The sequence below is a fragment of the Heteronotia binoei genome, chromosome 13 (assembly GCF_032191835.1).
Source record: "Heteronotia binoei isolate CCM8104 ecotype False Entrance Well chromosome 13, APGP_CSIRO_Hbin_v1, whole genome shotgun sequence".
Classification (NCBI taxonomy): domain Eukaryota; kingdom Metazoa; phylum Chordata; class Lepidosauria; order Squamata; family Gekkonidae; genus Heteronotia; species Heteronotia binoei.
The window spans coordinates 43,603,097-43,620,268 of record NC_083235.1 but is presented as its reverse complement, the minus strand read 5'-3'; the positions used below and the strand labels follow the sequence as shown (position 1 = coordinate 43,620,268).

At 39.2% G+C, this 17,172-nt stretch overlaps 1 protein-coding gene and 1 pseudogene across 4 annotated transcripts in view; both read right to left on the bottom strand.

The window, feature by feature from the left end:
• LOC132581233 (N6-adenosine-methyltransferase TMT1A-like) overlaps nt 1-13,427 on the bottom strand; it is a 153,725-nt pseudogene extending 140,298 nt beyond the window's left edge.
• Nucleotides 1-15,742, bottom strand: part of SCN8A (sodium voltage-gated channel alpha subunit 8) — a 104,648-nt gene extending 88,906 nt beyond the window's left edge. For all 4 annotated transcript variants that reach the window (XM_060252391.1, XM_060252393.1, XM_060252390.1 and 1 more), the window contains exon 1: nt 15,417-15,742. In XM_060252391.1, the coding sequence (XP_060108374.1) occupies nt 15,417-15,692 (276 nt within the window). In that variant the 5' untranslated portion in view covers nt 15,693-15,742. The remainder of the gene's footprint in view (nt 1-15,416) is intronic.
• Between the last annotated feature and the right edge of the window lie 1,430 nt (nt 15,743-17,172).

Sequence of the window (17,172 nt, the reverse complement as noted above, 5' to 3'; positions counted from 1 at the left end):
TCTAAGCCCATTGACTTCAGTGGACTCAGAAGGGTTTAACTCCGTTTACAGCTGAATTGTAAGTTTCTCCATCCATTTTAGTTTCCTCATCTATAAAATGTACATCTGTTGCAAGACCCATGAATATAAAGAAACGTTATAACCTGACCTAAACTTTGTGGATACAATAGGAGCAAATGCTATCACCCAGTTCTGGTGCCACTGGTCTCTAGCAATCATTCTTTTCCAATAATGCAATACAGCCATTAAAAATAATTTATAATATTTGTACGTATTTAGTTAGCAAAATGTACCCAAGATCTAGTCTAGTTGAATACTTTAAACAATCCCACTCTTTCAGATATATGTCAGTTATTCTCATCAAGAAAAAGGATGAGTAGATTTTCTGAGGATTGACCTAGTATAGCTGCCAAAAGTGGAGTAAATCCTTAATATCTTTTATAATCAGGGCTTTTTGGGAGCAGGAATGCACAAGAACTCAGTTCTGTCTGGCTTAGACTCAAGGGTGTGTGGCCTAATATGCAGATATTCCTACTGGGCTTTTTCTACATAAAGTGCTGTGTGAAGCAATGGTGATGTCAGGGGGTGTGGCATAATACGCAAATGAGTTTCTGCTGGTCTTTTTCTACAAAAAAAGCCCTGTTTATAATCTTCAACCTTGTTGAACCTATGGATACCTTTGGAACCAAGGAGAAGAACAGAGGGTGTGTAGTGGCACATCGCAGAAGGCAATTGTAATTTCAAGGAGATAGTGATGAACCACAAGTTTCTCCCTCTGGGCGCAGATCACTCTGCAACAGCACCAGGCTTGGAAAGGGGTTAATGGTAACAGGGCTTTTCTCTAAAGGGATATCTTTTCCACCGAGTAAATGCACTTTTGGAAGTAAAGGAAATCTGCACCTAGTGTTGGAATGCTGGAGATGCCTTATCAAGTTCTAGTTAGCCTTTATTGGCATAAAGGAGATACCTTATCTTTAAATCTCCAGGTATATCTTTAAATCTCCAAGATAAGGTATCTCCTTTATGCCAATAAAGGCTAGGCATTAGACTTTCCCCCCGCACACAGAGACACAGATTATAATCTATCAGTTAGGGTGGGCTACTTTTCCCCCTTTGGAACTTCAGCTCAGACCAGGCCACAGAACAGTGCTGAGCACTTTGGCTGATACCAGGAGTCTACCTGTAGGTTTTGTCGGGGTTCCTGCAGTTGGAAGGAACGTGGGTAAACTCTTTATTATTCTCTGTGTATGCTGGTAATTTACAAAGAAAAAAAACCCTGTTTTTCTTCCACTACTGGCATATTCATTGCTTTTGAAATCTGGAGGGGGAGGGGGTGGGGAAAGAACCATTTGTCTTTTGATGCCACTACAAAATAGCTGCCATTAGGAAATGCTGGGAGGTAGCAAGTCAAACATCCTCCTATGATGGACTTCCGGGTTGGAAAATGCCGAGCTGAACTGCTTCTCAGAAGGAGAGCAGGCTGGAACTTCTGTTCGGGGTAGTGGAAGGCAATCTAATGCCTACTGCCTACTTTTCTCAGTCAGAGATCAGTCCAAGATATGCACAGGAAACTTTGAGGAGATTTACCTTGGCTAAAAGGGAGTCCCGTGGGGGGGGGCTCCTTTGAGGGGTCTCCGGAGATGAGTTGCATTTTCATCATCTGCAGAAGTTTCCAGAGTCATTTATTTGACATAAGCTCGACAGGATCCTAATCTTCTTTGATACTGCTAAACATCTAAAGCTATATAAGACCGGTGTTGATCTGGATAACTACAGAAAAGGTACAGATTGCTATCTTTCATTCTGGGACTAATTAAAGTTAAACAAAATAAAATCAGAAGGTGGGAAATTGAAATCTAGAAAGCTTGGAAGAAGAAGGGGAGAAGGGGTGAAATTTGGACTTTGTAAAGTTAAAGGACAGTGCTAAAAAGTGGAAAGGAATTTATTGTTTTGTCTACTTGCGGTTTTGGAGAAAAAGCCCCATCGTCATAGATTTGCAGCTCCCACAGCCAACACAGGAAATACATCAAATATCGTGAGATCTCTCTACCAGCGAAAATGGGATTTGGTGGCAAGCAAAGCAGGAAGGATCGGATGGAAAAGGAAAATCATTGAAGCAGCCAGCCTACTCTAGGACTATAATATCATAGAAAAAAATCAGCGGCCATTGCTAGGAGGCTAAAATTTAAATAAAAATTTTAAGGTGTTCGGGACATTAAAAATTGGTGGAGTCGACAGAGGTGACGATTATAAGGTAAAGACTATTGGACATTACTGTTAATAACCATTCTAGAAGCCTCTAGAGGAAAAAGGAAAAAAAAAAAGCAAAGTAGAAAGTCGTGACCGCCATTTTGGAAAATATAAAAACTTTAAAAATTAATATCTGAGCCCAGGAGTCTCTGAGGACAGTGAAATTAGGCTTATTGGAAAGAGCAAGCCTTACTCTTTTAAATCTGATAGTTGAAATTTAATTTGGTGAGGCCAAAATTTTCAGTGTTTTTACATCTCAGACCACAAGCAAACCCGTGCAAGGACTGCTTCACTGGAGAAAATGCAGGACCAATTAGATGCAATGGAAGCCAGGATAATGAAAGGGATGAAAGAGATGATAACTACTTCCAAAAAAGAAATTAGAAAAGATATTGAAGAGCTAAAAAAAGATATAGAGGATCTCAGAAATGAGACTGTGGTGACATCAAAAAAAGTGCAAGAGGTGGAAAGGAGAGTGAAAGTACATGATTCCACCTTGTTAAAAATACAAGAAAAAGTGGCAATTCATGACTGCAAATTGATGGAGAACCAGATACGTCTGAGAGGAGTACCGGAGGATGAAGAAACTGATTTGAAAGAATATATAATAAAAATAATTGCAGAATTTTTGGAGGAAGATCCTGAAGGGACTAGAAACATGTATGACTATATGTATAGAGTGAACTCACTATATGCCAAAAAAATAATCTACCAAGAGATGTGGTTATAAGATATATGACAAAAGAAATGGTGGGAAAAATCATGAATAAAAACTTTGAAAAGACATTGATAGTGGGAGGCAGCAGAGTAAGAATTATGAAGGAGTTGCCAAGACAAGTGATAAATGACAGAAGAGCATATAAGAAATTTACAGAAAAATTACGGGACAATGAAATGAGGTATAAATGGATAATACCTGAAGGTTTGAGCTTTGAGCTACAAGGAAAAAGGATTACAATTACAAGCACACAGGAACTGTGTGGATTTTATGAAGAACATAAAGAATTTGCACCATGATGGATTACAAATTATTATCTTGGAATGTAAATGGACTAAATTCACCACAAAAAAGAAAGGCAACGTTTCATTGGATTAAAAAGCAAAATTGTAATATAATTTGTTTACAAGAAGTTTATATCAAACAAAAGGATTACAATTTTTTATGGAATAAGCAATTGGGACTAGAATTTTATTCATTGGCTGAACAGAAGAAAAGGGGAGTGATTTTTTATATTAAACAAGAATTGGACCCGAAATTAGTGTTTAAAGATAAAGATTTGTAGCGGTAGAAATAATATTAAATGCAAAAAAAAGTTGTTACTGGGACTGTATGCACCAAATGGAGCAAAAGATGCTTTTTAAAAGACATTATACAACAATTTGATGAAGTGACATATGATCAAGTTTTGATAATCGGGGACTTTAATGGAACAATTAAGAATACACTGGATAGGTCTGGGGGAAAAATAATAAGGAAGGAAAATTGCCAAAGTCTTTTTTTGAATTGGTCAAACTAGAAAATTTAGAGGATATATGGAGGAAATTTAATCCTGAAGTACGGGACTATATCTTTTTTTCAGCAAGACATAAAACTTTTTCCAGAATTGACATGTTGTGGGGTACTAAAGATTTAGGCCTTATAACAAAGAAAATAGAGATTTTATCTAAAATAGGGGCTGATCATAACCCAATAATGTGGATTACAAAATTGTCTAAAAAGTCGAGAAGATGGAGATTGAATGAAGATTTACTACATAATAAAGAAATAGTGACATCTCTAGAAAATGAAACTAAAGCTTTCTTCCAAAGAAACGATAAAGAAGATATAGAATTTCAGATGGTGTGGGATGCTTATAAAGCAGTAATGAGAAGAATACTGATTACATTGAATAATAAAGACAAGAGAGCAAAAGAAAAACAGATGCTGGACATTCAAAATGAAATAAAGAAAAAAGAAGGGGAACTGAGAAAAAGGCCAGGGAAAAATAAATTTATGAGGGAGATTACAATATTACAAACACAAATGAGACATTTGTTAAATAAAGAACTGGAATGGAATCTGAAAAGATTGCAGCAGAAATCTTTTGAGGGAGCAAATAAACCTGGAAAATATTTGGCCTGGCAACTGAAGAAAAAGAGAGAAAGTAAAATTATTAATAAAATTGTGGTGGAGGAAAGAGAGGTGGTAGATCAAGAAGGAATAAAAAGAGAATTCTTAAAGTATTATGCCAAATTATTTAAGGGTGTTAAAGTAAAGACCATAATGTCATACTGTTTTATTGGTTTTATTGTTAAATTATTAATTATATTATATACTGTTTTATTGTATCATGGTTTTACCATGTCTTGTTAGCCGCCTTGAGCCTGCCTAGGCGGGGAGGGCGGGGTATAAATAAACGTTTATTATTATTATTATTATTATTATTATTATTATTATTATTAGAAAGAAAAGATGGAAGAATATTTACAAGAAATTAAAATAGCACCCTTAACAGAAAATATGGGGAAAGTTTTGAATGATCCAATTGAAAAAATAGAAATTGAAGCAGCAATTAATGCAATGAAAAATGAAAAAGCACCTGGGCCAGATAGATATACAGCTAAATTTTTTAAAACCTTCAAAGAGGAGTTAATACCAAAACTTCAGAAATTGATTAACATGATAAGAATAAAAGGAAAAATACCAAATACGTGGAAGGAAGCTGTTATTTCGTTGATTCCAAAGGAAGATAGAGATGTCACGAATGTAAAAAATTATAGACCAATCTCACTATTAAATAATGACTATAATATATACACAAGAATCTTGGCAGAACGGCTTAAACAACATTTGACAAATTTTATAAAGAAAGATCAAGCGGGGTTTCTCCCCAAAAGGCAAATAAGAGACAATATTAGAACTGTTGTAAACATTGTAGAATATTATGAAAGACATCCAGAAAAGGAAATAGCATTATTCTTTGTGGATGCAGAGAAAGCATTTGATAATTTAAATTGGGACTTTGTTTGCAGTAATGGAGAAAATGGAGTTGGGGGGAAACTTTATAAGGATGATAAAAGCAATATATACTGAACAACGTGCAAGGCTATGTATAAATGCAGATCTTACAGAAGACATGATAATTAGCAAAGGTACAAGACAAGGCTGTCCGCTTTCCCCACTGTTGTTTATAATGGCTCTTTAAATCTTACTGATGCAAATCCAAGAAGATAAAGAAATAGAAGGATTAAAAGTAAAACGATTTATTTACAAATATAGAGTATTTGCAGATGATATAATGTTTATAAATGAAAATCCTATACAAGTCACACCTTTGTTGTTAGCTAAAATACAATAATATGGGGAATTGGCGGGACTTTGTATTAATAAAGAAAAATCAAAACTTCCATGTAAAAATATGCAAGTAAACAAGCAAAAGGAATTGCAGAGGCTAACGGGTTGTGAAGTTACCTCTAAGGTAAAATATTTGGGTGTGGAGATAACAATGAAGAATATTGATTTGTTCAAAAATAATTATGCGAAGCTATGGTGTAAAATAGATGAAGATATGTTAAAATGGAATAAACTTAATTTGTCATTGCTGGCAGAATAGCTGCAATTAAAATGAATATTCTACCAAGAATAATGTATTTGTTTCAAACTATCCCGATTGTGAAAGACAGTAAACAATTTAATAGATGGCAAAGAAAAATTTCAGAGTTTGTGTGGGCTGGGAAGAAACCAAGGATTAAAATGAAAATTTTAACAGATGCAAAAGAGAGAGGCAGATTCCAATTACCAGATTTAAAATTATATCACAAAGCAGTTTGTTTAGTGTGGATAAAAGAATGGATAATGCTGTTAAATAAAAAACTCTTCGCGTTGGAAGGTCATGGAAATAAATTTGGCTGGCACGCTTATATGTATTATGGGAAAAAAAAGATGGATGGTTTTTTCTCTCACCATTATATAAGAAATAATTTGCTAAATACATGGATGAAATGTAAGAAATATGGAGATGAGAGAAAACCATTATGGATAGTGCCAGCAGAAGTAATAAAAATAACAGCTGAGACGGGTGAAGAAAAGTGGTTGTCATATAATCAAATATTAAAAATACAAAGTGGCAAAATAGAATTGAAAACTGCTGAAGAGCTGAATAATAAATATGATTGGTTCCAAATGCAATGAAAAATTAATTTCAAATCTATATAAATTACTTTTAAAATGGTCTACGAAAGATGTAGTGAAATCTCAAATGATTTAAGTGGGCAATAAATGTAAATAAAGAAATACAGATGGAAACTTGGGAATATTTGTGGAAGAACTCTATGAAGCTTTCGACGTGTCATAGTATTAAAGAGAACTGTTTTAAAATGATGTATAGATGGTATATGACTCCTAAAAAGTTGGCAAAGATGAACAATAAGATGCCAGACAAATGTTGGAAATGTAAAAATCATGAAGGTTCATTCTACCATATGTGGTGGACTTGTGAAAGAGCAAAAAAGTATTGGCAGATGATTCAACAAGAAATTTCTAGAATCTTGGGATATGAATTTAAGAAAATTGCAGAGACTTTTCTGTTGGGATTACGAATGGAAAAATTTCCAAAAGAAGATAGAACTATAATTACTTGCTTTCAGCTGCTAGGACATTATATGCACAGTTGTGGAAGCAAGAAAAAATACCAGAGAAATGGGACTGGATTGTAAAAATTATGACATGGAGTGAAATGGACAAATTAACAAAAATTTTAAGAGACTATGACTTAGATGGAGTGGAAAAAGTTCAGAAAATATGTAGAAAAAGAGTGGAAAATAAAAGGACATTGGACAATTTTTGATAATGATTAAGTCTTAGAAGGAAGAATGTAATTTTTTTGTTTTTATTAGTTAAGGGTACCTTTTAATATTAGTATTATAAGTAAATAACACCGGCAGGGGTCAAGTAACGGGGGGAGGGGTGGTTAGAAAGTAATATATGGGATAGATAAAAAGAAGTTATTAATGATGCAGGAATAAGATATTGTTACCATATGTTACTAAATAAAAATTGTTTTAACACAAAAACATCCTCCTATGATGGTGGTGGTATTTCTGAATGGCTGCTCCCTGAAGAATCAAAGGTGATGCCTCCCAGGATTTTCTGAAGCACTTTCTGCTTCAGGGATAGCCAAGATTGTCCCTTTGATTTTAAAAAGAAGCAAGTAGGTGACAGGACCCAGTGGGTATCATGCTGGGAATCATTGGGATACAGCTTCTATTACCCTGTCACCACAAGGACAAAAACTATAATTTGAAGCACTGTGCTTGTAATGACCCTCAGTGTTTGATTGCCAGAAAGGTTTTGATAAAGTTCCTCATCAAAGGCTCCTTAGAAAGCTTGAGAGTCATGGAGCAAAAGGACAGGTCCTCTTGTGGATCAAAAACTGGCTGAGTAATAGGAAGCAGAGAGTGAGTATAAATGGGCAGTCTTCGCAGTGGAGGACAATAAGCAGTGGGGTGCCGCAAGGCTCGGTACTGGGTCCCATGCTCTTTAACTTGTTCAACATGGCAGATGAGGTTCAATGTGGCCAAGTGCAAAGTAATGCACATTGGGGCCAAGAATCCCAGCTACAAATACAAGTTGATGGGGTGTAAACTGGCAGAGACTAACCAAGAAAGAGATCTTGGGGTCGTGGTAGATAACTCACTGAAAATGTCAAGACAGTGTGCGTTTGCAATAAAAAAGGCCAACGCCATGCTGGGAATTATTAGGAAGGGAATTGAAAACAAATCAGCCAGTATCATAATGCCCCTGTATAAATCGATGGTGCGGTCTCATTTGGAGTACTGAACATATGAACATATATGAACATATGAAGCTGCCTTATACTGAATCAGACCCTCGGTCCATCAAAGGCAGTATTGTCTTCTCAGACTGTGTGCAATTCTGGTCGCCGCACCTCAAAAAGGATATTATAGCATTGGAGAAAGTCCAGAGAAGGGCAACTAGAATGATTAAAGGGCTGGAGCACTTTCCCTATGAAGAAAGGTTGAAACGCTTGGGACTCTTTAGCTTGGAGAAACATCGACTGTGGGGTGACATGATAGAGGTTTACAAGATAATGCATGGGATGGAGAAAGTAGAGAAAGAAGTACTTTTCTCCCTTTCTCACAATACAAGAACTTGTGGGCATTCGATGAAATTGCTGAGCAGACAAGTTAAAACGGATAAAAGGAAGTACTTCTTCACCCAAAGGGTGATTAACATGTGGAATTCACTGCCACAGGAGGTGGTGGTGGCCACAAGTATAGCCGCCTTCAAGAGGGGTTTAGATAAAATATGGAGCACAGGTCCATCAGTGGCTATTAGCCACAGTGTGTGTGTATATATAAAAATTTTTGCCACTGTGTGACACAGAGTGTTGGACTGGATGGGCCGTTGGCCTGATCCAACATGGCTTCTCTTATGTTCTTATGTTCAATGTACTAATGGCAAAATGTTTCAATGCACTAATATAAAAACTCCCCTATATTTTGGTAATGTTGAATTGTTAAAATAATTTGTACATGTTTTAACTGCTAGAAAGTTTAGTTTATCACAAATCCCTTGTTTGACATGTAACCAGGTTTTCATGCCAATCTGGTCTCCTATAGACAGTTTTGTAGTTAGAATTAAATTATACAGCCATAATCCAAATCTCCTCTTCAAATGATGGAAGATGTCATTTTTAAAAAGCTTGGGCAAAATTTCAAATGTTCAAGTAGAAATGTTATTTCAAATTATTCAGAAAGGAAGGCTTTTAAAATGGATTTTACAATGTTCGTGGGAAGATCAACAATCATGGCGAACGAATGCACATGGAACTTCCCACATGGTCAATGCAGCAAAATCAGGAAATGTATCATTTTAGTTTTTGTGGGAAGAGACATGTCTCCATAAAGAGCAGGAAGTTGGAGGAGGAGCTGTTAATCAAAACCATTTCCAGGGATGTTTATAGCTGATGGTGACCGAAAAGATTTTAGGAAAAAAACCCACGACCCGTAGTTGTGTTGTTCTCTACAAGGCACATAAGTGGCACTGGCAGAAGCCTCCCACATATTTTTAAATAGCTTCTTTTGGAATATAAATCATAAGCTTTTATGAGCTGGAACACACTTCAGCTGACGCATGGCTCAATCCCTAATACATGTGTTAGTTTTTAAAATGCCGCTAGACTTGATTTTTGCTGCAACAGACTGCCATGGATAGTAGTGTTGCCAGACCCCCAGGTAGGACCTGGAAATCTCACTGTTTTACAACTGATCTCCAGCTGGAAGAGATCAGCTCCCCTGGAGAAAATGGCTGCTTTGAAGGGTAGACTCTATGGTGTTGTACCTAGCTGAGGTTAAGTCTGTCATGCTTGCTGGGCTGTTATTGGCTAATGGACATTGGATATTTAGCATCCAAGGTATGACAGAGAAATAAATTGTGGGTTTGTGGGTAAGGATTATGGGTAACTCCAGGTCCAGCTCAACATATTCTTATTTATTTGTTGGTATTGTTTTACTGTTATGTTGGAAGCTGTCTTCAACAGGTTCTGGAGAGGTGGTATGCTATAAATAAATACATACGGTAAATAGTGGGCAGTTTGGCTTTTATGGTAAAACAGCCTTGGTTACAAATGGGGTGATAGCTGCAAGGTGTATCAGTATGAGAACACAGCAGCTGCAGGGATGGGTATTAATTCACATGGAAGGATTTGTCATTTTCATATTAAGTTATAACCCCAGTTGTATAATACCTATACTAACCCAACCCCCACAAGCGCTATGTAAGTGAAAAAGCTTTATGGCCATTACCAACAGTAGTTATCATCACTGTATTGTGGATGGGTGTTTATATGTGGTCATAAGTGCATATCTATTACTTAAGCTGCACTTTTTGTTCAGCCAATGACTAGCCATTGGTAGTACACAATCTTTGGTATTATGCCCATTTGTCAGGAGAAATTCAGAACCATTGCCTTAGAAAGATAGCGCATGTATTTTAAACAAACAAACATACACGAGCCTATGAATTGTTTTAAAAGGCAATTCTATCTATCTATCTATCTATCTATCTATCTATCTATCTATCTATCTATCTATCTATCTATCTATCTATCTATCTATCTATCTATCTATCTATCTATCTATCTATCTACCTACCTACCTACCTACCTACCTACCTACCTACCTACCTTCGAGCTCACATAAAAAAGAATATGAGCTGGTTTTCTTTTGATTTGGTAATGGCTAAACTATATTTCAAATCATTCATCATCCCTTACTTTCAAAAAGAATCTTCTTTACATGTGTATGTGTTTTTCCCCAAAGTGGGATACTATCAATGAACCACAGCTATAAAGATTACAGAATAAGACATGGATTTTGGATTTTGGTGTCAGCTAAGCCCTGCACAATTTGTGACTTACCAAACGAAATACAACCAACCAAACCTATATGGTGGCCTCCCAAGTGGCACTTTCTGTTTGTGCACTCCCAGGCAGAGATCATAAGGAAAAGGTTAGCTTAGCTATTACCAGGCTGCTATACATTGCTGTTGGATCACAGGTGTGCAAATCCATCCTGCTCTCTGATTTGCTTAAGATAAATGTGAGACACTACTGCAGAGGGGCCATTTGTTTCTGCTCCTCATGGTTAGCTTTAGGGATGTAAAAGTACACCCTTTTCATTTCACCCACTTTCATTGTTGATGTTCCCGATTCATTATTTTCTCTTCTAACATTTTAATATAATTTGTGCACCTCTTATACATTTTAAACCGAATGCACGCAAGTGACACAACCATGATGTTACAAATGCATGCATTTTGCAGTTTGGTGCAAGATAATGGGAAATGCAATGAAAATATGAAAATAAAGACTTGCAGGTTTGCATTGTACATGGGAAATGTGCCAATACTACAAAGTTGCATAGCATCCCCAGTTAATTTGATAAAATTTAAGGACTTTAAGAGCCCTGTTGGATCAGACCAATGGTCCACCTAGTACAGCATCCTATCTCACACTGTAACTAACTAGTTCCTCTGGATGGCCAATAACAGGACATAGAGGCTGATGCCTTCTCCTAATGTTACCTCCTGACTCTGGGATTCAGAGGCTTAGTGCCTTTGAATGTGGATGTTCCCCTCAGCCACTGTGGCTAGTAGTATCCTCCATGAATCTATCTAATCCCCTTTTAAAGCTGTTAAGGCCAACCCCTTCAACACCAAAGCATTTGTTTCCTTTGAAAATGGATCTTCCTTACTAATTTAAAAGACAATATTATAAAAAGTTAACAAAAATGTCAGGTCAAAGGGTGGCATGATGGTGGAAAGTGCCATCAAGTCACTGCTGAGTTATGGCAATGTTCTACAGTTTTCAAGGCAAGAGACATTCAGAGGTGGTTTGCCATTGCCTGCCTCCATGTCACAACCTTGGTATTCCTTTGAGATCTCCCATCCAACTACTAGACAGAGCCCACCCTACTTAGCTTCTGTGACCTGATGAGATCAGGCTATCCTGGGCTATCCAGGTCAGGGCAAAGATGACACAGCTGGAGACCAGAAGGAAGAACAAAATTCAAAGCAAAAAGCCCTCTAGATTTCTTTCTTTTTTTAAAAAAAAATTGCTTATGTCTAAGAAATGCATCCACATTTAAATAGATTCTTTGCAACATCTTGAGGCATCCCGCAAGGATCAACATTGCAAGTACAAAACCAAAACAAACTGAAGAATTTTGTCAGCGTGAAAGCAGATAATGTCATGTATATGTGGTTCTATCTTCATACTTCCCCTTATCGCCTATCCAGTCCTTGATGTACCTCCTCAGTGCATTCATACATATCCAATTTTTTTTGATCCAGGGGACCAATTGGGGATTTATTTTACTAACTGGAAAATCAAATCCCCATGCTGAAACCATGTGCAAAAGAGGACACTTACATCCATCCGTTTGCTACTCCTGCACCACCCATTCAAAATCACTTTATTTATGAAAACACCCTTTGCTCTCAGCAATGAGAGCAACAGAATTCAGAGACATATACCAAAAAGTGCGCCAGGTTTCATCTTACTGATATAGAAGTTTGTGCCTTTCAATTGGCACTAATTTATACTCCTCTTCCATTGCTTCCCTTTGTACACTGCTGCACTTCATGCTCTCTCATCATCATTTCTCCCATTCTGAATTGAGATTCAGGGCCAAACAAGATGTGATGTGTGTGGGGTGGAATCCCTGTTAACGTCCTGATCTAAAACTCCCCTGCAAAACTGCAAGATCCCTCCCCCCCAGGAACTGACAGTAGCATGGGGGGAAGGCAGAATTGACAATGGAATCCTATGCAAATATAACCTAGCCTGAACCCATTCATTTCAACAAGTTTAGACCCGACTAGCTCTGCATAGGATTGCATTGCCAGATATGGGAATGGTTGCAAAATACAAAGATTAAAAACATCAGACTGTGCTTGTAACCAAACAAAACTAGCAAGCTCATGAATTTGCTTCAAATCAAAATAAATTATGTGAAATCCTCATGCTGGATTTTCTGTTTCACATCTAGTCTGGCCCATCTATACACCCAAACTGTTGCCACAATAAGACATCTGGAAGCTCACATTGCTCCTATCTGGTTGTTAAGAAATAGCTGAAAGCCCAATTGGTAGGAGGGAATTAGAAGGCAAGCTGTGCTTTAAGCCTTTTTTGTTCATTGTTGTTCCTTGCAACAGCTCCAACCACATGCTTCCCTCTCCTCAAGAATTCCCCCATGGTTGCCATATTACAGAGGAAAGGAAGTGCGTAAAGGGGAAGAATTAAGTAAACCCGCTTGGCCACTCCTTGGGCGTTTTCGCACTGACCTTTTACTGGCGCGACCACCCTCTTCACACCGGAGGATCTGCCTGGATTTCGCACAAGAAGCGCCGGCGCACCCAAAAGAGCCGGCTACTTCCGTCGCGAAACCCGCTCAAACGGAAACCGCCAAGAAGCAGGAAAACGTTTGAGCGGGTTTCGCGACGGAAGTAGCCGGCTCTTTTGGGTGCGCCGGCGCTTCTTGTGCGAAATCCAGGCAGATCCTCCGGTGTGAAGAGGGTGGTCGCGCCAGTAAAAGGTCAGTGCGAAAACGCCCCTTCTCTCTTCCAAATTGCTCCTTGGACTCTGCTGCTGATGACTCCATGAACTGTCCTCAGTAATCTCAACAATTTTCCTTCTCCTCCTATAGAATGGCTGTCCTGTTTTGTCAGACCTTGTTCCGTAACACCTGGGACCAACAGAAGCCAAAAGTAATCCTTACCAACAGTTCCTTACAGTCAGCCAATGGTAAATTATCAGTTCTTGAGCAACACTAGCTATTGGAAATATGCATAAAACACAATGTGAGCCTGCTTAGCCAAAATCCATCCTTTTTGTTTAGTTGGTTACATTTGCTAGGCTGAGGTATTTGGGACTGCTGCCAGACAAAAATCTGGTGGATTTTGGTGTCTGACTGACTCCACATACACATAAGTCTATGTTTTTCACTCTGAAACAGTTGAACTAGAGATAATAAGCATCAACCCTTCCATTCTGCACTCATAGTTACTATCACACATTGGCATTCTGATTTCATCCTTCAGCATCCCATGAATTAATATGAAAAGCCCACTCATATCATTTGTTGAGTCTGCTTTCATGACCAGTTTCCATAGATGAGCTGCTGTTTGCACTGACTATAAACTATGAGTGCCATAAACAGAGTTTATGAGCTCAAAGCTCATTCAGGACTTGTGTGCCCTGAAGTTGAGCACATCACTGCTAGTATGGCTTTTTGGCGTTTGCAGGGGTTTGCTAACCTTCATTATGTGCAGAGTTCTGTGCACACTGCTGACTATTATAACCACCTTCACTTGTGGTTCTCATCAACTTTTCCAGATCCCAGACTCCCTCAGCTACAAGCTGATGACATTAGAGTCATGTGACAGAAGAGAAGGCCCTATAACCCATTAAGCACAAGCTGAACACCAGATGTACTGCACAGAGAGACACAAGTCAAAAGTCAGAATCATGGAGGAATCTTCTTCATCACTGAATTAGCATCTCTCACTATAAAGCTGCTCATCTCAGCATGTGCTTAAGGGGAAGCAGGAGCCAAGGTAACCTTGTTCTCTATGCATACACATGAGCAGCAGGTCCTGTCAAATGATGGCAAAATGTGGTCTTCAGCCCATGGGTTGGGACCCTCAGAGCCCCACCTGCTAGATCACTTCCCCCCACTGGCCAGTTGATTTGTGAAGGAGAGGTGGGGCCTGGCTGTAGGAGACTCATGCCCCCACCAGGGATCTGGCTACCTAGTCCCAACCCATGGGCTGAAAACAGCCTGCTACTAATCCTGTAGCTGGGTGTGAAAATGGTCTTACTATGATCCTGACTATAATTTTATAGGGCTTTTTAAAACAGATGAAAAAACGTTAAATCATATGTGGAATCTTCAAGGTGTATCATTCATTTCCCACAAAAAATATGACAAAGTTTAAGGCTGTTTAATTATATAGCCTCATTGGAATCTTCTTTGGTTAGATGGTATCCTGAATTGGTGAAATGGCTGACAAAGTGTTCCCTCACACGTCCAGATCAAATGATGTTTATGAAGCATCTGAAGCAATACTATAAGTATGGCCCTGGAGTTACAGTGGGCATTCAGACAGCTACTTCTTCATTTCGGCATGTAATCTCTTCCTGGCAACACCACAGGTTCTATGGATGCAGAACATACGTGCGAACAGACACCCCCCCCACCATGGCATTTCTCCTTCCTGGCTGAGATGGTCTGGTTATGTTTCCTGCAGAAGATAGTTGTCCCTGCAGAAGATAGTTATTCACCACTTCTGTTTTATAGTTTTTCTGCCTCCACACTAGACTGACTACCTAGCAAAATGATTAAACTATGGAGTAAGCTGTGTGTCCATTTTGTAGTACTATCAGTTTACCCAGCACAATATCACATACATTTCTTCTTTTTCACTGAAAAAAAGAACATACAACCAAAAGGCAAAATTCATATCCTAAAAGCCCTTCAATAATGTCACTTTTGTCCTCTTTTATATGCATCTGGACACACAAAGGAGACTCCAGCCACCAAACCTGTAATTCCTTTGAGGATAAAAGGACCGTGTTTTAAATAGCTGGGTCTTGCTGACTCACTTTCTGCGTCATATAGTAAGGGTCAAAGTCCTCCAGTGGTACAGCAACCAAGCCTTTCGGGATGTCCCCATAGATGAAAGGCAAATTCTTCCCTGCCTCCAGGTCACTGTTTGGTTTTGGTTTGCTCTCTTCATCATCATCTCTATGGCTACTGTCTTGTTTAGGACGCTTCTTCTTTTTTTCTTCTGCAACGCGCTTCTCGATGTTAGCCAGAGACTCCGGAGTGAAAGGTCTAAAACTATCAGGGCCTGGTGGTGCAAGCAGCCGTGCTGCCATCTTTTCATCCTGCAGAAACTTCTTTAGTTATGTTGCGCCAAGGATAGGTCAGCTCTGTATGGAAGAGAACAGGACAAAAGTTACATCAGAGCATAAGGATAAGACCAAAGGTCCAACTAGTCCAGCATTGTCCCCAGAGGTGGCCAGTCAGCCACAGGGACACTCATAGGTAGAGCCTGCAGACAGCAGCACTCACTTGCAACTTTTTCCACCTTCCGACAGTGATATTTGGCTATCATGGTTAATAACCAACAATAGACCTAGCTTCCATAAATCAGTTCAGTCCCCTTTTAAATCCATCTAAGCCAGTGGCCATCACAGGGAGTTTCACAAGTCAACTACTCATTGTGAATTAAACCTTTCTTTTTTCTCTTGAATCTACTGCTAAAGAGGTTTGTGGTGACCCAAAGTTCTTGTGTTTATATGAGAGGAATGAAAATTGCTCTCTATCTACTTCCCCTACATTATGCATAGATTTATACACCAATATCATGTTGCTCTTCAGTCACTTTTTTTTTAAACTAAAAAGTCCCAGAAGCTTTAACCTTGTCTCACAGGGCAAGCACTCCAATCCTGTGGTTCTTTCCACTGTCCTTTTCTGTACCTTTTCACATGCATCAGTAGCCTTTTTAAGAGTCAGCAACCAAAACCTCATACAGCATTCCAAATGAGGTTTCACAAAGGACTTGTATATGGATATTACTATATTGGCAATTATTTTTTCTCAGTTACTTTCCAGATGATCACTATTGTGGAATTTAAACCATTGGTCATTTACAGTGCAATCCTAAGGGAGGGGGCGCTGAAAGTGCTTTGGGAGCGAACTAACCACTATGTCACTGCACCATTCTAACTCCCTCCCCTCCAGTACGAACAGTACTTGTGCCCATTGTCTGGTGCCTTAGCGTATGCTCGTCCATGGCTGCTGGCAGAGTGGAGCCCTGTCCTACCTGCAGCAAAGCTGGGGCAGAGGAAGCCACGCCGGCGCAGGAGGGGGCAGTCCCAGGGGCATGGCCTGCGTTAGTCAGCTCCAAAAGACCTTCCAGTCTGGGAACGCCCCCCCCCCCCCAAGAGGCGCAAAGTTACAACAATGAAAATGCTGGCATATTCCATAGACACTCCTTGCAAAAGAAAACAAAGTCTGCCACTGCTGCTGTACACCTCTGGATTGTTTGCACATGGACAGGTAAGTGCAACTGCACACCCTCACATTGATCCCCCCTCCCCTTGCTCAAGGCTGGGTAGATTGCCAGAATCTCTGGCACTGGAACCTGGCAATGCCCCAGCCCCTGCATGCTGCTGGAGGACTCCCCTGGTCTGCCCTTCGCCTTGTTCCCATGCCGGCAGGGCAAGGTGGGGTGGGTCTGGCAGCTGGTCCGTTTCCTGTGGGGAGGCAGGTCAGCGACTGTCTCTTTAAGAGAGTCCCTGGCTTTGACACAGCCCCATGCTGCAGCTGCCATGGCTGCTGAATTACAAGGGA